The following is a 23,590-nucleotide window of genomic DNA, read 5'->3' on the forward strand; positions in this document are numbered from 1 at the left end:
AGGCGTGAATGAAAAAAAAACAAAAGTGAATTGTCTTGTTAAGAGCATTAGTTCCTCACCACCTCTCCATAGCAAGAGGAAATGTATTTTACCCTGATTTTCCCCTCACGGCCATGGTGGTTTTTCTTATTCTGTTTTTTATTCTTTATTTTTGTTTCACTCTCGGCTACGGTGGTTTTTCTAGTTTTGGTAGTTTTTTCTTTCGCAACTTTACGTTTCATATTTCAAATCACTTTTGTTTCTTCTTATTCACGTTCTGTAAAATCTTGAGAACGGGGGCCTATTTTTGAGAGTTTGAAACACGTCGAATTTTATTTCCATCTGCATAGCTTTGAAGCCAAAGAAGTTTTCTAATCAAGTAATGCTTAAGCTGCTTAATTGTACAATGAAATAACTAGCAGAAGAGTTTTAAGAGAACAACGGAACAAAACAGAAGAGTAGAGATTAATCACAAAGAAAAGAATTCGCATTTCGGCATTCTAAAAGTCTTTTTCTTCCAAAATTTCTACAATCTAACATGATATTTCATATTTCTTCTACTATTTATTTTAACCATCTTTCTTTACTACGTTTTGTTCTTTTCTATAAAAATAATCCATAAATGAAGAAGTTACTAACAGTTCCCTCATTTTAATAATTTGCTTCAACTGACCAATAATTCTAAGATAATATTAATATTTAGTCTAAATATTATTAAAATAACTATTAATATTTAGTCTTAAGTTCATACAATTTTGTTTTGCAAGCTTGTCATATACTCCACAAATCAACGCACAATGCAGAGACTTTAAAAATTAGGTGTTTTATTAAGTTGATTAATGTGTAGCAAAAGTTAGAAAGCTACATAAATCATAAACATTTTTTTTAATATTGATTTTTGCAAAGCGGTAATCAATAAGATTTTTTTTGTTTGAATGTTGAGGAATCGAAATATCACACCACGCTAAGTGAAGAAAGAAAAATAAAGTGCCAAGAAAGAAATTAATAGTTTGTGGAGCCATAAATTAACTTATAATTCCATTTTTTGATAGGGTGTTTTTCTATCATCGAGTACATTTTTACTCATGATGAATTTTCAATATTTTTGGTTAAACTTCAAACCTTGAACTACTATTACTATTTAAAAACTTGTCTGAACATAATATTAAGATGAAAAGAACAGTTTTTGTGAAGTATTTTTTGCTTCATAATTTTAAGATAGAAATGAACAGTTCTTCGGAATGTTTTATTCATTTGAAACACATCATGCTCTTGAAACATCATTAAATTGACATTGCAGGTTTAAAAAAATAAAGCAATAAGATTGTTTTTGAGTTTAACAAATGTTTAACTACTAACAAATGTGATATGACCAATGCAAAAGGTGAAAATATCTGATTTTAAGAAAAAAATCATTAAAAGACTTAAAACTACTAGTCTATCCACTATTACCATTTTATAGAAAAACTGCTATAACTTTGTAAATAATTTGAGTACAAGCAAAATTGAAGCTTTTTTAAAAAACTAAGATTACAGGAATAATAAACTAAGTTTCGAAAATTTTGTCCAAAATCATGTTTTCGCACTAGTCAGATACCTTAACACAAAGCATCTCAATTCTTAATAATTTATTAAGAAATTTGATCTTATAATAAAATAAAAACTTTATATCTAGTTTCTTTTCATATCCAATAAATGCAGTACATTTCAAAACCAAAGTAACTGAACACAGTTGATGTTCTTTTTTCTCGTAAATATCCAACTTTATTTTCCTGTATGTGTAAAATTTTACGAACGATAAATTGAAATTTCTCACATAGTTGATAAAGATTGATCACGTCTGTGGTGAAAATATAATGAAACGAGAAGCAAATTCAAATACCATAAGAGAAAAAAAGGTGGTCATTGCTTTGCTCACAAAACTTCAAGCATAAAAAAAATTTTCTTGTTGACTTTTTCCTGTTGTAATCAATTCACTATGATTACTATGAAGAAATATTGATTCACTATGAAGAAATATTTTTATAATACTATTCTTAATAAACTGCAAGTAAATCGTAAGTTGGCATGATGAATTTCGAAATTATGCAAGCTCTAAAACTATTAATGAAAGGAAAAACTTACCAGTAAAGAAAATTCAATTTAACTTTTTTTTTAAAAATTAAGCAAGAAGAGCTTAAAAATTCAATCACACACCATAGATAATCTTAGAAAAGTTGTAAATACATTTGAATTTTTTAGCGCTTGCAATAAACAAGAAAATAAATTTGAAAAATGACGCAATAACGCAAAAAATCATATTACTCTTTTTGAAAATAAATTTCATGGTTCTTATTTTTGCTTTCTGAATCGACTCATAAACGTAGTCGTTTATGAGTCGTAACGTTAAACGAAACGATTTTTTAAATATCATGCATTCTACGCAAATCACACTTTGTTCTTTTCTTTTCTTTTTGCTTTTGTGCACTTGTGTGCTAGCAAAGCAAAAGAGCAGTTACTTTTATTCTATGATTCAAGATGTTCAGATTATTTCGTATGCTTTTTATTTATGTTTTCTGAACAGTCTCATAAACGTAGAAAATACCAGATAAAAACATAGTTTCAAATACAAGTGAGCTGCCATCTATTTTTTAGGTAAAGAACTAATTTATTAAAGAGCAGAGATTTAAAAAAATACTTAGAAAATCATTATAAAGTTTATCCAGCTAAACTGAATCAATTTTAGAATTAAAACAGTGAAATGTTTTTTTTTAAATATCATACTTTGTACGCAAATCACACTTTGCTCTTTTTTTCTTCTTTTTTTTTGCTTTTGTGCACTTGTGTGCTTGTAAAAAGAAGAACAGTTACTTTTCATCAATTTTAGATAATTTCGTAAGAAAATATATAATAAGAATTAATTTTGTTATCAAAATAAAATAAATGGCTGTTTAAATGTAGTCTTTCAAAGAATTAAATAACAAGTTTGCATTATTTTACCAATTTCTGAAGCCTTCAGAAGCTTGAAATGTCACATTAAGTCAGTCCCAAAATGATATATTTAACATTTAAAAAGTTAAGTATTTTAAACAATAGCCTCGACTTTTCAAGCATCAAACTTTTGACAGTCAAGATCGGTAGAAGCATATATAATGACACGACCTGTCATAAATTTTCACTTCACGGTAAAGGGTGTCTTAAGTTAAAACTACATTTCATTTCTCATAATTTCAATTTTTCGAACAAACTATCTTTTCGACTGGATTAATATTGGAACAACCTAGAATTATTCTACATTTCACAATTGGTTGCGTGATATTTAAAAGTATTATTTAACAGATAATGTTCCTTATTTATAAAACTTAATTTTTTAAAGTGACCATGTTTTAACTTAACACTTGCTTGGAAATTCAATTCTGTCTAATTATACATCTCTTTTAATGTTTAATTCTTAATGAGCAATAATTAAAATTTGAACCAATCTCAGAAAACAAGAGTATTTTCTTTAAAAAAAAACATTGTTCATTTAACTTGATGAAGCTTTTATATTTTGTTTGTAGTAGGTGCAAAACATAGTACAATAAAAGTCAAATCAGCCACAAATACGATTCTAACTAATCTGTTAGAAATTCTGAAGCCTGTTAAACCATAATATCGGTGAAATTTGTTGAAACGATTACAGAGTGCTACGTTGACCTACTTCTCAAACTGAATTACACAATACTGTGGTGTAAAGGGAAAAAAGCTGCAAAATGAGCACTCTTTCTCCTGTGCAATACTAGTGAGGTTATACCAAATGGCATTTACTCTATTTATTTTCTACCGCGTATTACTTCACTGAAAAAGTATGGTCAAAACTATCTCCTGGGCAATGCTAGTAAGGTAATACCAGACTGCATTTACTCTATTTATTTTCTACAACGCATTACTACCCTGAAAAAGTATGGTCAAAATTATCTCCTGGGCAATGCTAGTGAGGTAATACCAGACTGCATTTACTCTATTTATTTTCTACAACGCATTACTACACAGAAAAAGTATGATCAAAACTATCTCCTGGGCAATGCTAGTGAGGTAATACCAGACTGCATTTACTCTATTTATTTTCTACAACGCATTACTACCCAGAAAAAGTATGATCAAAACTATTTCCTGGGCAATGCTAGTGAGGTAATACCAGACTGCATTTACTCTATTTATTTTCTACAACGCATTACTACCCAGAAAAAGTATGATCAAAACTATCTCCTGGGCAATGCTAGTGAAGTAATACCAGACTGCATTTACTCTATTTATTTTCTACAACGCATTACTAGACAGAAAAAGTATGATCAAAACTATCTCTTGGGCAATGCTAGTGAGGTAATACCAGATTGCATCTACTCTATTTATTTTCTATAACGCATTACTACCCTGAAAAAGTATGATCAAAACTATCTCCTGGGCAATGCTAGTGAAATAATACCAGACTGCATCTACTCTATTTATTTTCTACAACGCATTACTTCTCTGAAAAAGTAAGGTCAAAACTATCTCATGGGCAATGCTAATAAGGTAATACCCGACTAAATTTACTGTATTTATTTTTTAACAAGCTCCGATGGCATAGATTTAATTCCAAATTTTAACCACCAAAAATTATGAAAAGAAAATAGTTGCAAGGATTTCTGTAATACTTTAATGTATGAGTTTCTTTTATTATAATCTTTCTAAAAAGCAAAATTTACAAGTAAAATAACACATTTTCTTCAAGTAAACTTTAATAAAGTCTTTCACGTGCTACCAAAAACAGATGAAAAGCAGTTCAGAAACAAAAATTATACATTTTGTTCTATGTACGCATAAACAGATTAAAATTTTAACTATTTTAACAGAATAAAGAAATTCCAATTTTCCAAAGCAGAATAGGATTCTAAGGCGTACAGCATTTTTAATTTAATAGAGATTGTTTTATTTTTATGATAATCATCAGTTATATCATAAAAATATCGAATTTCGAACAACTAAATTATAAAGCCATTTTACATCGTACTCACACTACGCAAATGTATCTACGGTGTAATATTCGTATAATAATTAATGTTGAGCAAAAATGTTGACACAAATCACAAAATTTTCTTTCGTAGAAACATTGCAAAAACGTTTATGCTGTTTTCAAATTCTATGACGTAGGGAAGTCATTCTACCGCATACTTATTAGATATGAAACTATTATAAGTGGGAGAAAATTGGATAAGAGTAAATCTATTGAAATCGTAATCATATACCAAATGTTTCATTAATCAATAAACTGTTTTATGCCACTTTACTTACGTTTTACACGAGTTCACCAATTATCGAATCTCAATCGAGATGCGTAAGAAAGAACACAATATAATATTATCTTAAAACGTCGCAACGAAATGTCCAAGACATAGGATTGCCCTTGCGTAATTTATTAATAGGTCTTAAAAAGTGCGTCTTATAGTACTTGTTTACTACAGTAAGTATTATAGTAACGCGTATCATTTTATCTGGTGTATTTCATTAGCAAGTCTCTTGAAAAGTAAATCAAACTCAAAACTCAAAATTTGCTCGATACTAAATTCCAAACTAAAATGTCAATACAACGTTTTGTACGGAAAAGATGATGTGATCCCAAAGCCCTCTCCCTCCCAGATTACATAAAATAAGAAATCTACTTACCTCATTTTATTTGTTTTTATCTATTTAACTTTTTTTTTTCGTTTTATTACTACTTTTTTTACTTGAACTTCTTTTTAGTTGTGTTTATCTATTGAACTTTTTTTTCAATAGCGGAGAATACTTCTAGCACCAATATTGTAGACGTTCTTAAATTCTAGTCGATAAAATTCCATTAATTTTTTGTTAACTACTAAAAGCGGAGCCATATTTTCTTTACGTAGTAGCTTTTCTTTGTGATGCAATAAAAATTCAATACGTATTCTATGAAATTCTACCAAATAAAATAATTTTATCCAGCTATACGTGGAATGAATAGAATAAATATTTACTATCTAATTCTAATTAATGGGGATTTCTAAGAATAATGCAGTTGTGAGAAGTTTAAGTTAAAATAATATACCAAATAAGCAAGCTTTAAAATACATATTTAAAGTTTTTCAGAAAAGCAACTAAGTTTTAAATCAGACTATTGGCCTAGATACTGATTTTTCTAAAAATTTGATGTAGCAATGGCAATTAACATCTAATCCTTTCTTAAAAGTAAGTAAAAATGAACTTTAAAGCTAACGAGGTTAATCAATAACATAATCTCTCTCTATAATTACAAATCAATTATTTTTTGGAAAATAGCTTAGTTTAAAGTCGGTTCTCATTCTTAATTACGGTCAATTAAGACTTAAAAAGTAAAATTAAAAAGAGATCTATTGATTTAACAGCAGCAAAGCAGTTTAAACTCTCCTTAAAATTGATAATAGTTATTAATAGTTTAACAGCATAATTATGAAGTTTTAGAGGAGCTAAAAGACTTAAAGGGACTTCAAATGTATTTCTTTATACGGTTGCAAATTATTTCCAAAAATTTATTCGCCTCAATTTTATTCTACCCTTACAAAGATTTTATTAGAGTTTAGGATAACATTAAAATCTGTAGCTTTGTCACCAAGTACACTACCAAGCACTTACTTTGATGCCTTAAACTTGAAGCAACAATTTTAAACTGTATATATAATCTTGCAGTGAAGAACTATCTGTGCTTTAGAACAGACAAATAACTAAAATATTTTAAAAGTTGTTAAACTTCTTTAAAAATCGCCAATTTGGTGAAATTTTCACATATAGATGAAAATTATCAAAATCAGTGACTTTTTCTCAGTTTTTGCATATTTTTATGAGCTCAAGAAATGCAGTATTAGAATAAGTTCTACAATTTAAAAACAATTAGACCATAAACGCTTTTCATTCTTTACGAAGCTGTGGTTTTTCTCCATCTTGATGTTTTGTGCTTTAGATAAAATTAACTTAACCTAACAGTCATGAGTAACAGCTTAAAACTCACAGCAGTTATAAAAATAGCCTATTGTTTACAAAAGAGCATCATTTCATATTACTACGGAACCTTCAGAAAACAGTCTCAAGGGTGTAACTTTCTGGAATAAGGAAATTTATTCACGTGTATTATTCATGTGTATAGGGTATTTAGAAATGGAATTATTCTGAGTTAAATTTCCTATGCCTACTGCTTTAAATATTTAATTCAAAATTTTCCAAACAATTTTTGATTTTTTTGACACTGAAATTTTTTGTTCCCAATTTTGGTTTTTTCCAAGTGTAAATCATAAGTTGAATTAAGTTTTGAACGTGTGAAAACTTCCTTTGCTTATCAAATAATTAATTATTTTTAAAGTCGAAGATATTACAAATTAAGTAAATCTAGGTCATTGGTTTTCACAAAATCTTTCAAGTTATTTCAAAATAACTTGTAACTTTACCTTTTTATGGCAGATAAATTCTGCATAACGAAAAATAAATTAGTTAATAGATAAATAAATAAATATTTTCTTTCTTATTATTTGAAAAAATGTCATTTAAAGTTAAAGCTTTTACATTGTGGTTATTCTAAGCTAATTGCAATCATCTTTAAATAAATTATGAATTTTTGGAGAAAAGAAAAATGTTGATTCAGTGTATGTTGCATAATATATCAATTAGTTGAAATATTATTAATATAAAATCATGTATCATAATAGTTATAAAAAGAAAAACTACCAAACTGACCATTATAAATAATTTATTATAATAATTTCCTTTTTTTAGTCGGTTGCATATGTATCATATATACTGTAAAAAAAATTTGGATCAAATTACAGTAAAAATTATGGGCACTCAGAGCGCCGATACTTTGAAGACCATTTTTACCGGAGCATGTTACGGAACAAAAAATCTTATATACCTCAATTTTTACGGTAATAATTACAGTAAAACCACTGAATCACTCTAATTAAATGAATATTACTTTAAAACTATTGTATAATTTACGATAAAAATGGATTTCACTGTAAAAAAGATTTTACAGACTTAATTTCAATTTACAGCTCATATAATTGACTTATTTTTAATATATTAAAAAGAAAAGGCTGCACAAATTGTTCGTTTCTAAAAATCTATTTCCTCCAATTTCCCGTTAGTAACCTAGTTTTGATTTTTAGAAAAATATGGTAATCTGAAAATGTAAAATATTTCGTACGTGCGTATGAGGTACATGAAGTAAACTACACTTAAAACACGCAAAGAAATGAAATCATCCTTCATAATAAGATCATAAAAAATAACGACGGTTATAAATTTATTCGTCGTAACAAGCAAAAAGGAAAGGAAAGTTCGGTTTCTAAAGGTAATATCATGAGACAAAATTTTTCATATCATCGATTTTTCGAAAGATTTCTCTTTTATTTGTTTCTCTTTTATTTGTTTCTCTTTTATTTGTTTCTCTTTTATTTATTTCTCTTTTCTACATTTGCTTAGAATTACTTAACGAATCATGTTAAAAAAACGATTGAAATTTTCATTAAGTGAAAATGGTTACTAATTACACTGAGGAAAAAAGTATGGTAAAAACTACTGAAATATTATAAAATTTACAGTGGCTTCTGGCTTCAAAAAACTTGGGGATTTTTAATCGATAATTTTTTTGTATTGATTCTGGTAAAATTAACTATGAAATATGGGTTTGCTATCAGTGATAAAGTTTGGTAATTTCATAATAATATCTTAGATTTATCAGATTTATCAAGATTAGATTAATTATTAGTAATTTTATTATGACATTAAAACCATTTATTCAGTTAAATTTACTTTTCAGTTTTGTATTAGTTACTAATTGAGTGGTAATAAGAATTATAATTTTAAAAACCAGAATTTCCGGTAAACCATTACCTTATGAAAGAAAAAATTGCCAAATGGATGGTTTAAATACCGTATATTTTTGTTTGTAATACGAGAATTATTTTTTTTTTCTTTTTAAAAAATCAGAAATCTCATTACCATAGAGTACAGTAATTTTGTGAGAATTTTTCCCCCTGTATTAACGTGTAAAATGGATACCTATATTGCTTGTTGTTACTTCTCACATATTTACAAATATTTTTTTTTTTCAAATTTCCCTTAGTATGTTTTGTTCAATCCAGAATACCTTAAGGATAAAAAATTATGTCGTTATGATTATTTTTGCACCTCAATATTAACAAACAATTAAGAAAACTTTTGTCGGTTTCTTTTATTAGCCGTGACTATATCAACTAAAAGGTTACACGTAATATTTTATTTTTTATTTTTTCATGCAGACCAATAGAAAAGTTGTTTGTTTTTAAAAAATTTTTAAACATTTTCTTTCGTTTTAGGATTCATTAAGTTTTAGAAAAAAATTTTACCGTATTTTTGTTCTAAAATTACGCTTTAAAAGTTCTGCTATAAAAAAGAATAACGTCTCCTACGTCTGCTCTCTGATCTAAACAGTGGTAGCGCAGTATACGCATGCGCTAGTTTTGTCTTCAGATCTTCATAATGAATGAACCTCAGACTAGAGTGGCGCTAATGCGACATTAACAACCGAAATATTTAATCGACACAATGATTAGTTAAAACTTGAGTTTCGTCCTTTTCTACAATAATTTGAACTTATCTTAAAGTTTTTATCATATATCCAACTAGAAAATCTGTGAAATTTTGAATTTTAATTTCCAAATCTGAAAATAATTAATCGGATACTTACACTTCTAGAAGAAGATTACAGACACCCACACTTGTGACCTAATACGTCAGCGCCAGATAATAATTTATAAGGACAAATAGTGTGTTGAAGTTAAGCTAAGTTTCTTCACATAAATTAGAACGTTAATTAACGTGAAGTTAATTAAATACAGCGCCAAATCGCACATCGAATTTATTGAAATAAAATTCTTCCTCGCCTACGTCTTTTACTTAACTTAGAATTATTATTTGTTTATGTAATTTATTGTAACCGTGATATATTTTTGTTTTGTGTACCTTGCAACTTCGATGCATAATCAGCTTGTTTATGTTCTACATGGCATGTCTTCGTGTTAAAAAAGAAATAGATAGCGATAGAATTGAAATCTTTGCGTGAAAATATAGAATGTGTCACTTGCTAGAATTGATTCTTGACGGGCTTGACTTACTCGAAATAGAATGGAAAGAACAGTTGCGAATGCAAGCAAATGCCACTCATCAACAACCAATCAGGATCAAGCTACCCCAACTACGTCACTTGCAGGCATCCCATTATAGAAGTAATTCAGTAATTAATAAGTAATTCTTGACCTGAGTGTACTTCATTTCTTCAAAGTTAAAATTGGAAGTAGAAGGTAGATAACTAAACACATAAGGATTATAAAATATTTCGAAACATAAAAATAATTTCCTTAAATAAATTTTGACTTTATTCATAATTAATAAAACATAAGGAACTTTCATCCGTTGTTAATAACTTCGTTGCTAATAAACTCGCTGTAAATAATCATAATTAATAAAATAAATTTTATGTTCCATCGTAATTAATAAATTTATTTTTAATTTTCAGTCGTAATTTAACGAATTTTATTTGCTATTACAATTTAACATTTATTTTTATTTTCTATCAGAATTAATAAACTACGCCTTATTTTCAATTAAAATGTAACTTATTTATGAAAAACTATTTTATTGTAGGTATATTTACTCATAAAAAAATATAAATTTTTATAAAGAGGGGAAAGAAAAATCTCTTTTGAAATCTTCTGTGACAACTTATTTTATCTGCATGTGTGTTTAGAAATTAAAATCGAGGTGAATAATTGACATATAAAAGCTACATAGTATACTTGAACAAAAGATTTGTATAAATAATTATAAAAGCATGGAAAATGTCAGCAAAAAATAGTTTGTCATTTTAGGTGACACCTAAAATATTCACAGCAGAACAATCTGTAACTCATGGCAACAATTGTTAATATGATTGTCTTTCTCAAAATGGGAACTATTTTAGAGGTTTATCAAGGTTACTAATGTATAACCTATCTAACAGTGTTTTAAATTGATGGATTATCTTTGCCATAGCGTGTAGTACTTTTAGAAAAGTTATTTATATTTGAATTTCCTACTTTATTATATCATGCAATTTATGATCAAGTTTTAAATTTAAGGTGTCATGCATGCTTTCATGAATGAAAATAGTTTTAATTAAACTGGAGAGGAAAAGCTTTAAAAACAAAGTTATAAATAAAAAATATTTCTATAATTCTGGCTTCACTGTAACAATTCCGGAACAAATTATGGTATAAAGTACCGGCACTTGGTACGAAAAAGCCATTTTTATCATTCATTCCATATTATGTATAATTTTTTTAGAGTAATGTTTATTTAAATAAAGTAATTCTTTGACTTTACGGTAATTATTACTGTAAAAATTACGTTATATCTGATTTTTTCGTTTCCTAAATGTTCCAGTAAAAATAAATTTTACAGTAAAAAGTACCGACACACTGAGTGTCGGTACTTTTTAACGTAAAATTTATTTTTAAGTAAATACTACATTAAGTGAAAGACACAGAAATCAATTTATGCACACTGTAGAAATTTTTGGATCAAACTACAGCACCTTTGGGTGCATCACGTGCAAAATTTATTTTACCGTTAAATAGTATACCGTAATTTTCACAGTAATATATATTTAATTAAACTGATTCAGTGATTTTACTATAATTTTTAGTGTAAAATTTACGGTATATCAGATTCTCTTTGTTCCTTATTAGGTTCCGGTAAAATGGATTTTATAGTATCCTGAGTGCCGGTACTTTTTACCATGATTTGATCCGGAATTTTTTACAGTGTTGAAAAACATTTCTTTAAAACATGATGAAATTATCGTCAAGAAACAATTTTTATTTGCTGCATCGATACACTTCTTTTAAACTCTAAAGACAGTTATTAAATAGATTTTGAAAATTCATGCAATCGATTTTATAATTATTATTTTTTAAACCCATACTATCACCTCGATCATCTTTATTACCTTATCATCTTTAATTCTTCTTTATTCACTTTTTCTACAAATTGAACCGGAAGAAAATGGCACACAGAGGTATGAAAACTACTTCTTGAAGACGCATTCGAATAAAAACAATACATTGATAAAAATATTTAATGCCTTACTTTCCCTGCAATTCTTTTTTTTAAAATTGCATAGAAAAATTTAAAATATTTTTCCAATAAATCGATTACGGAGATTATTCAAAGTTCCTGAAATACTTGCAAATTTTGTTCGTGTTTTTCAAGAATTATTTCTTTAAAAACATTTTCTGCCTATTTCTCTTCTATTCCCATTTGCCACAAATTGATCTTAAATCAAAATGGCACGTGGCTATAAAAATAACCTTTGATGAAAAAAAAATCTCATTCCCCCCTCGTTTTACATAGATCATGTGTTTTTCTCTTTCGAAAAACTTAACATATTCATTTTAAACATTTGTCATAAATTTTATTCTGTATAAAGTACCGGCACTTTGAGTGCTTCATCCGTAAAATCCATTTTACAGTAATCATCTATTTTTATCGTAAAAATTATACCGTAATTTTTTCATTATTTAATTTGAATGATTCAGCGATGTTGAGGAAATTATTACTGTAAAAACTACGGTGTTACAGATTTTTGTTCCGTAATATATTCCGGTAAAAATTGATTTTACGGTAAAAAGTACTGATACCCTGTGGGCCGGTATTTTTTACCGTAGTTTAATCCTGAATATTTTACAATGTATCTCAATTCCAGTTCTTCGTATGGTGGGAATAGAAAAAGGAACATAATATCAATATATCAGTTTTTAACAACACTATGAAATCATGCTCAGAACTACTAAAAAGCATATACCGAAACAACTAATAAAGCTAAAATAATTCCAATTATTCATTTATTTATTATTATTTGCTGCCCTGTCCAGTGGCTTTGCATTATCGCTATTAAATTAAGAAAAATACGTTTTTGTATTTCAGCTCATCAGTATAAAGATAAGCTGTATTCAGTATCATTTGGCATGAAACTATTGCTAGTGAATAACTCACGATATTCAAAATTTACCGCTATCAAGTATTTTTTTCGAGTACTTAGACCTTTTGAGGCTCCATAACACACATACTTCCACAGTATCTGTATTTAAACCGCTCAGTAATTAGGCAGCTATAAAAATTACCGCTTATATTAATATAATACTTTATAAATATATTTGTATATTCGGTACCTATTACATGCCCTCCAACATTTCAGTTTCGTTCAAAATACTTTCAAATGATAATAAATGTTTTTTCTGCCCATAGCGTGCAAGTATAGTACCCATAAAATAAGTTAAAAATAGAAAGAAAACATGAAAAGATATAAGCATTTTTAAAGAGAATAAAAAAAATAATTAACTAATAAAAGATTTTTTTAAAAAATATTTAAAAAGTTTTAAAAAAGAACTAAAGAGCTGGAAAACAAACTAAGCGAAGGGTATGATCTCGTCTTAATTATATCCACACAAAAATGAGTGTTTTCTAATATTGTATTAATATAACCTAAGAAAAAATCCACTGGTGTAAAAAATTAAGAGAATTTGCAGACTTGATCGATTATCTCTAGAACTACAGAACCGATTTTAATAAAATTCGATATGCACATACATTTATAAAATATAAAACAAATAACCATTCAACAATTGTAATACACAAGCATGATCATGAGTAACACGTATTGGAGTCGGAAGGTATGAAACAGTGGTTGCAGAATTTAAATAAAATGGGCTAATAGGGGGTATGGTCCCCTTTTACACATATACATGGTTTGCAGCGTGATTGAAATAAGTTTCCTATGGCAATTTCAAATCTTCCGACACCATTATGCGTGTGTATTACAATTGTTGAATGATTATTTTTTCTGTATTGTATCAATCTATATATGTTACGGTGAAACACCGAAATCTGGAGAATGTCGACATTCACCGGTGAATGTCGTCACGACATTCACGTCGACACGTCGACATTCGACACGTCGACATTCACGTAGTCGCTTGGTGTATGTCCGAAATATTTGCTAAATACCTTTATTTCTGACTCTCACCGGTGAATGTCAACAATCACATAGTCGCTTTGGTGAATGACCGAAATATTTGTTATATCCAATTTTATATTAATTTATTCATTAATATTATTATATTTATTTGATATATTTATATTTATTCTATATTTTAATACTTACTGACGATAGATTAGAAGAAACATCAGTGTTTGGAGTATTGGGCAAATATATAACGGGCAATGGCACTTGACCTTAAAAAACATCAGTGTAGGGTATACCGGGCAAATGCATACCGGGCAGTAGCACTTAACCTTAAAAAAACATCAGTCTAGGGTATACCGGGCAAATGAATACCGGGCAGTGGCACTTAACTTCAAAAAACATCAGTGTAGGGTATACCGGACCGTGGCACTTAACCTTTAAAAAACATCAGTGTAGGGTATACCGGGCAAATGTATACCGGGCAGTGGCACTTAACCTTAAAAAAACATCAGTGTAGGGTTAAAATATCGAATAAAAGTAATAATATCCACGAATAAATTCATATCAAATCGAATGTAATAAATATTTCGGACATTCACCAAAGCATATCTGTGATTGTCGACATACACCGGTAAGGGTCCGAATCTACAAGAATGTAATGAAATATTCGATCTTTCACCGACGTATTTGGTGTTTGTCGACATTCACCGGTGAAAGTCAACAACCACCGATTTCGGTCTTTCGCCGTGACATATACATATCAAATTTCATTAAAATCCGTCCAGTAGCTCTGGAGATAATCGACAAAGTCTTCAAATTCTTACACCAGGGTATTTTGCTTTGGTTATATTAATACAATATTAGAAAACACTCATCTTACACCAGTGCATATCAATGCAACAGTGTGAGGAGCACAAAAAACATTGAAACGAAAACAGAATATATTAAGCAAAAAATACAAAATAAAACATGTCAAGCAAAAATTTAAAATAAGAATTCAAGAAAAATATAGAATAAAACACAAAGTTTTACATATAAAGCGAGTAGCGAATTTAAACGTACTTCTACTTCCCGTCATCTTTCAAAAATTATTTAAAATATTTTTGCAGCAAGTTTGCCTGATTACGAAATATGAAAATAAAAGGGATGCATTTTACAGCGTGTTTTTATTAAAGTACATAAGCGCGTTTGATTTGTTGGTCACCTTGGATCAGACCGAAAATGGATGTGTGTAAGGTAATATTATACGGGATAATTAAAGTTTATAAATAATAAGGTATATTAAATAAAGAAGTTCAAAATTAAGAAGTTCAATATGAAGATAAAACAAAGGAAAATTGCAGACATATGAAAAAAAGGGGGGAAAGAAAAATAATAATAAAAAATAACAAACAACTGGTAAAAAAAAGGATAGAAGTTTTTTAAAAAATCCGGAAAATAAAGTGTATAATCTTTTCATCAGCCCACACGATTATATCCGCAAAAAAGAGTGCTTCCTGATATATATATATATATATATATATATATATGAGGTAAGGTCAGTCATGTGTTTTTAGTCTGCAAAAAACCTGTCTGCTGCATACAGTCACCGACAGATTTCTGAAGCTTACGAAGCTTCCTACTGGCTTGCTGACAGAAAATTTCGCTACTCCATGACAATGACTCTCTCCACAGCTTAGTCCCGAGCTTTATTGGCTCTTTCGCCTGGGAAGTTTTGGATCACCCCTCATCAGCCCAGACNTCAACAATCACATAGTCGCTTGGGTGAATGTCCGAAATATTTGTTATATCCAATTCTATATTCATTTATTCGCTAATATTATTATATTTATTTGATATATTTATATTTATTCTATATTTTAATACTTACTGACGAGAGATTAGAAGAAACATCAGTGTTTGGAGTATCGGGCAAATATATACCGAGCAATAGCACTTAACCTTAAAAAACATCAGTGTAGGGTTAAAATATGGAATACACGTAATTATATCCACGAATAAATTCATATCAAATCGAATGTAATAAATATTTCGGACATTCACCAAAGCATATCTGTGATTGTCGACATACACCGGTGAGGGTCCGAAATGTACAAGAATGTAGTGAAATATTCGATCTTTCACCGACGTATTTGGTGTTTGTCGACATTCACCGGTGAATTCTTATCACGCTATATATTACGCTTCTTGACAATTTTCTGTTATGAAAGTTCTAAGGAAGCCCAAAAAACGAACTTTTCAATACAATCTTCCCCGACACACAAATCTAAAGGCAACAACGTCAAAGCACTTTTTCATAACTTTTTACATCATATGAATGAGTACCTTATTCAACACTTATTCGTAAACTTTATAGATTTTTGAAGGGTTTGTTATGTTTTTTAAAAAAAACATTAATATTCAGTATTTTACTTAAGTTTATACCTAGTTTTTATATGGCTTACTCAAAAATTGTTTTCGATCTTTAAAAAAGTATTGGAAATGTGGAACTTTTTTTTTATTGTTATATCCGCAACTACAGTATGGGTATAATTAAAATTACCTTCTTGAAATCAATAGAGTCTGTTTTAGTTGAGGGATGTTTCTGAAATATACGGCATTATATGCATGGAAAAAAGAAATTTGCTCTCTGATAAATAAGATTTTGACCACCAGGTGAGAGAAAGGCGCTCGCAAAGAAAAAATATTCTAATAGGTGACGCAAAACTTTATTAAATTATAGCGTAAGTTCAATGTGCATTTTCGACGCATTTTATTCTACTCATGTTTGTTAAGGTTGCGTTGTAGCGAGTTTAACATTAACATGAAAAGAAAAATTATTACATTATCCTATATTAATTTGAAGTCTTACACTTGCTTTTAATTCAGCTTCATTTGATAGCCGCTTCTTTCTCTTCCCTGCAGCACATCTCTTACTCTCCATTCCTTTCACATTTAGAAAATTTTTTTTCTTCAGTTATTTCTTTTGTACTGAGAGAAAAAAACATGATCAAAACTACCAGCATATCGAAACATTTACCATGTTTAGGGCTCTATGGGAACGTCAAAAAAATCTCGCTAATTTTTACCGAAGCAGCTTTTTGGTGATTTTGATAAAATTAACAGTAAAATATTTTACAAAATTTGATAAAATCTGGTAAAAGTGGTACATTCTGGGAAATTTACCATGATATCTTAGAACATTACTTAGCATTCTTAGAGCATTACTTTTCCTTTCTGTATTTTTAATAATTGTATGCTAATAAGAACAGGAATTATCAGAACCAGAATTTTCGACAAATCGTTGCCATCTGAGTGTAAAAATTATTAAATGTATAGTTTCAATCTCAATCGGTTGAGTTTAATTAACCAGAATTATATTTTTTACCAGAAGTAACATTGTCATGGAGTACGGTAATTTTACCAGAATTTGTTTATCCATTTAACGGTATAGTGCTGAATAATCTTAATGTAGTGACTATACCGATAAGAATCGCATTGTCTTTCTTTCATCTACCTAACTACTCTATTTATTAGTAAAAATAAGAACTTTTATGGCATATTACTTTTTCCGATGGTCCATATAAAGTGTTTACCTAGTTTCCTCAAAATATTTCAACTAAAAGGATGACTGCGCTGGCCTAAACAAGATACTTTTATTAAAACCTCAATGTAAATAAACGTGGTAAAATCTCGTTATATGTGGTTATATCGTCATAAATTGCTGAAAAAAAATTATTACGGTACTAATTAGTGTGTGAAAAATCTATTTGCAATAAAGAAGTTTAAAAAGCTTCTAGTAACTTGAATAGTGCAAGTCAATGGAATAAAATAAGCGAAATGTCTTTCTTCTACCAAAAAACTCTATTTATTAGTGAAAATATGAACTTTTATTGCGTATTGCTTTTTTCCGATGGTCCATACAATGCGTTTACCAAGTTTTCTCAAAATGCTTCAACTAAAATGATGACTATGCTGGCCTAAACAATAAACTTTTATTAAAACCTCATTATAAATAAAATCCCGTTATATATATACAATTTTATTACGGTACTAACTAATGTGTGAAAAATCTATTCGCAATAAAGAAGTTTAAAAAGCTTCTAATAACTTGAATAGTGCAAGTCAATGGAATAAAATAAGCGAAATTTTTATTTCCGCTTTCCGTGATCTTAGCCTACAGCAGAACATGTAAATGTTAAAATGGTTTTTCCCTATGGGATCGATTGCGCACGAAGGGAAAATAAAACATTACAAAGCAACCTCAGTCCCATTCTATCAGTTTATCGTTCGAAAAATGTTGCTTTTTTCTTAACTTTTGAAATAAAAAATAACAAAATCAGTTTTTGTTTCGCAATTTTTTCAGTTGAAAAATGCACATTTTTGTTAAAAATATTTTTTTCATTTACTTATTCTTCAGCTGTTTCTTAAAATTGAGTTGCTTTGTTTGGATCGAAAGTTGAAAAATATAATCTTATGCATTACTACACTGCGAAAAAATACTGTTAAAAGTCCCGGCACTCTGAGTGCCGGTGCTTTCTACCATAAAATCTATTTTTACCTAACATATTACGAAACAAAAATTGATATACCCTAACGTGTACACTAATAATAACCGTAAAATCACTGAATGAAATAAATATCGATGAAATCGATATATCGACTCGAATGAAATAAATATTACTGTAAAAATTACGCGATAATATTTTATGTTAAATGTTATGGATGATGCTTTATGTTATGGATGATGTACCCAAAGTGACGGTACTTTACACCGAAATTTAATTTTTTACAGTGTACCTAAACGAAGCAATAATCCCCACTCACCCACACTATAAATTGAAACCATATAAGCTAAAAGAAATCATATTTTATACCATATATTTAAAAACATAATNCATTACAATGCAACCTCAGTTCCATTCTATCAGTTTATCGTTCGAAAAATGTTGCTTTTTTCTTAACTTTTGAAATAAAAAATAACAAAATCAGTTTTTGTTTCGCAATTTTTTTAGTTGAAAAATGCACATTTTTGTTAAAAATATTTTTTTATTTACTAATTCTTCAGCTGTTTCTTAAAAATGTGTTGCTTTGTTAGGATCGAAAGTTGAAAAATAGAATCTTATGCATTACTACACTGCAAAAAAATACTGTAAAAAGTCCTGGCACTCTGAGTGCCGGTGCTTTCTACCATAAAATCTATCTTTACCAAACATGTTACGAAACAAAAATTTATATACCGCAATGCGTAATAATGACCATAATAATAACCATACCGTAATAATAACTATAAAATCACTGAATCACTCGAATGAAATAAATATTACTGTAAAAATTACGCTATAATATTTTACGTTAAAATAAATTTTACGGATAATGTACCCAAAGTGACGATGCTTTACACCGTAATTTCATTTTTTACAGTGTACCTAAGCGTAGCAATAATCCCCACTTACCCACTCTGTAAATTGAAACCATATTTTAAACCATACATTATAAAAACATAATATGACATATTTTAAACTTATTATTGTAGTATTTACTAACCTTTTACTTCATAAAATTAAAACAATATTTTAAAGAAAAATAATTTTTGCAGTTAATTGATGAAATGAATGCAAATAAAAATGATTTGCAGTAAAATAATGAATTTAATACATTAAAAAAATGATTTGATAGGTTTAACTATCATTATTTCTTTGGTTTTCATATGGTTTCATATTATTTTATAAACTACGTATATTCGCGAACATCATTATAACGAGACAATTTGAAGACAATTCAATTTTATAAATGGTGCTACGTTTTACAAAAAATAAAATATTACAAATGAAGGAAATTTTAGTAAACATTTTAATTGGCAATTTTAAAAATAAAATTAAAAAAACGAAGTCCTATCCCTACATAAGCGAAGAAAAATCGTTGTTTGATGAAGTGAAATACCAACAGAATTTACTTCTTAATGCGTGATTAAAAAAAAGTCGTAACCACCAAAACTTAAAATTTCAGTGTAATAAAACACGAGTCGGTTTTTTAAAGTTTTGTTGATATATTTCATTTGAAATGTTATTTTAATAAGCAATATTTATCAAACTAACTTCCTAAGCATGAGACGTATGCTTCTGACGAAAATGAAAATAATAAGCTTTAATTTATTAGCTAAGTCTTTTTTCTATTTTTTAATAATGTTATTGTATACAAATTCATGAAGAATTAAAAAGATATATGTTTTTTAGTTTCAATATTTTTTTCCCTTTTCGTAAAATCATGCAAATAGAAAATTAAATTTTTATTAAAAATAAGGGTCAAAATAATTCCTTAAATATAAGTAAAAAAAATCATAATCTTTGTATTATAATAATATAAAAACGCTCTTGCACCATTTACTATATTTTAAAAACATTTTGATAGCAGTAGAATATGTCATATCATAATTCCTTAAATAAAAATTAAAAGTCCCCCCCCTCAACAAAAAAATTATATTTTCGCTTTTTAAATTATTGTATTTTTGCGACGAAATATATCCTAAAAAATAAAATTATTATTGTAAACGAAATGGAAATATTTCTATAACTATTGCATTTCAAAATATTTACTAGAATAATAATAAATATTTGAACTATTTTGTTACACTAAAGAGCATAACACCTAACAATTACACTTAAAAACATAATAAACAAAGAACATTCAATGCATTTTTTGAAATTGAACTATAATTAACTAACATAGAAATATTATTTTAAAATAGAACTGATATTACAAGATATATGCTATTAAAATTGATTAATAAACTAGTTTCAAAGTAGAATGATGATAATTACCTGTGCTAAAAAGTAGTTTCGATAAAAATTATTAGGTTCTGAATATTACCGTTCATGTTAGTTAATAGACTGTAATCTAGTAAACAAAAAAATCTTAACTATATAGCATATAATTTTCATTTAAATCACATACTTTTTGCTTTTTATTTTGTTAGTACGCATTTTTTTTTCAATTATTTATTTTTCCATAAAAAAATATTAATTTATATTTTTTTTTTGAGAAAAAAAAGAATGTGTTTCTACTATTTAAAAATCTATAAAATATGAACCTTATTATTTTATTAACTTCATATAACTTTTTTTTTACTGGAAAATTTTTTTAATACTGGACGTCAATTTTTTTGGTTAAAACCTTACGCACTTTTTCTAAAAATTCTTTAATATACCAAAAAGAAACTAGCCATTTAGTAGTATAAAACATAGAAGAATAATACATTAATTCTATTAAATTAAATTAATACGAAATATACGCTTCCAAATTTAATTAAGAAAAACGTTTGATTAAAAGAAAATGTAATGATGTTTTAGTATATGTTCTTTTCGATCATAATTTACACGATAAAAATAAACGCTCAAACGCGTGCAAAACAATAAAAGGTAAGCAAATATTACGATAGTCTGCACGTTCTAAAAATAACGAGAGAAAATAAAACTTACAAACCTTGAGCCATAAATGATGCTAGAGCTACAAAGGTCATCAAAGACCGTTGCCTAGACAGCCGGCTAACACGACCACACGTCATGTTCTCTTTGTGTAGATGATATGATTTCTTAACACGCTAATCCATCTGTCAACATTTTTCACACTTTTTAATATAGTTTCGCACCGTAATCTAATTTTTTTTCTTTCATCTTCAATAAAGTCATCAGTTCATATATATGATCACAATCTTTAGATACAGCACTAAATAGCTAATAATGCAACTACAACTCGTATGTTGCAGGTAATTATATTTATTAACATCATTTTTCCACCCGCATATTATTCAAATAAACTTAATGCAGAATGTGTGTTTTTCTATGAAAATTTTAGCAACAGAATTAAAGTTCAGCGTGATGTTTTTTTTTTTTTTTTTTTTTTTTTTTTTTTTTTATGAGTGGCACACGGTCAATTATTTGAAAACCGTTGTTAGTTTTTGAGCTTAATAATTCATAGTCATGCATGCATTCCTATTTCTATTTGAATAGAATTAATGTTCATTTTTAATACATACGTATCCACATTATTTTTAGCACGCACATGAATATAATCACTAAGCATCAGTTTAAGTATTTTTAAATAAAATTTCTATCATATCTTTACAGTTCAGAATGCTTTATATGTATTTTAAGAAGATATTACTAAACATTTTAAAAGTTTGTTTTCTTGAGTACGTCTTCATTTAAATGTTATATTAAAATTCCAGACGAGCTTACAACTTCCGCAAATTCTTCGTCAGTTCCCTAACAAAATAAAATAAATGTAATGCAAACAAAATTTTTGAACTCCGGATTCATTGAATAATAAATTGATTTTATTTTAGCAATTTAAACGCGCAGAATTTTAGAATATTACGCCTTAACAAAATTTTAAAAAAAATTTTTTTCATTGCATAAGTAAAAACTAACAATAAAATTATAATCCATTTTCATTCAAAATGAGCCAAATAAGTGCCATCAAACATAAAAACGGTGAATGGCTTAAAGCCAATTGTTGCCAAACTTATTACACCAAGTCTCCAGACACGTGGAAAATGTGCCACTAACTGCTGCAAACAAGAGCTTGATCTTTAGGATGAGTCCACAGACCACGCCTCATTTGATGACGTTCTAGCGACGTCATGAGTAAAATCGAAGCAAAGAGACTTCAGATGTTTGGCTGTGTTTTTGAGTTTTATGATTCTCGTGCGACCAAAGTCATCACGTTTTATTACTGAGATACAAAAATATAACATGCTTCTTTTATTTGTTATAGGAGTGTCATTGTTCGAATAAATGTATATATTGTTTGTTATCAATTATTCTTCAAAAAAATTTTAAATCACAAAGTAATAATAAGAAATGAATTAAATAGTATAAAAAATGTTGTCCTATCGCTTGAAATATTTTTAGTACCATATTAATGATTCCATTTTCTGGTAGAGAAACAATAATAACATTTAAGAAAACTTTTCAAAGAAAAGCAAGAGAAATAGTTTTATTACAGTTTCCACAGAAATTGAAATTCCACTTGTCATAACCCATATTTATTTTGATTCGTTTTTAAATGAGCTGTGAAAAATTATCTTGAGCGTCAAATTATCTTTATTTCTCTCAGAAAAAAGCTCACAATGAAATATTTACGGATTCACATCCATCTTTTATATTTCTTTTCGTCGAAGTCGACTCACTTTGTTATGCTATTGCCTTTCCAAATTCCCAGGCTTAACGAATGATTAAACAGACAAACTAAAAATAATCCGAAAATTTTCTTTAAAAATTAATCTAAAAAAATCTGAAGCTATTTGAACTAAACTGTAAACCTTTTAATTTTCTGCAGATTTTTAATTATCTAAATACTGATTTTGTAAAAAAACAGTTTTGCGAAAAATCTTCAGAATTTTAACATTTTAACAGCAAAATGAGTTGAAAAATGTAGGTTTATAATAAGACAAATTCCTTTATATTTTCATCGGGGGTAATTTTAAAAAAAATACCTCAGATTTACTGAAAAAGTCTTCCACAACAGCCAAATGTCGAGATCTACGCACAGTTGTGGCAAGGAGATCAGGATCAATTAAAAATATTAAAAGAAAAGTAAAACGTA

The 23,590-nt window shown here is 28.1% G+C and overlaps 1 protein-coding gene across 1 annotated transcript in view; it reads right to left on the reverse strand.

The window, feature by feature from the left end:
- The window catches only part of LOC107449160 (proto-oncogene tyrosine-protein kinase receptor Ret), a 163,300-nt gene extending 140,606 nt beyond the window's left edge, over positions 1-22,694 (reverse strand). Inside the window, exon 1 of the mRNA XM_043049729.2 lies at positions 21,467-22,694. Coding sequence (XP_042905663.2) covers positions 21,467-21,548 — 82 coding nt within the window. The 5' untranslated portion in view covers positions 21,549-22,694. The remainder of the gene's footprint in view (positions 1-21,466) is intronic.
- Between the last annotated feature and the right edge of the window lie 896 nt (positions 22,695-23,590).

This window comes from Parasteatoda tepidariorum, chromosome 3, assembly GCF_043381705.1.
Source record: "Parasteatoda tepidariorum isolate YZ-2023 chromosome 3, CAS_Ptep_4.0, whole genome shotgun sequence".
Classification (NCBI taxonomy): domain Eukaryota; kingdom Metazoa; phylum Arthropoda; class Arachnida; order Araneae; family Theridiidae; genus Parasteatoda; species Parasteatoda tepidariorum.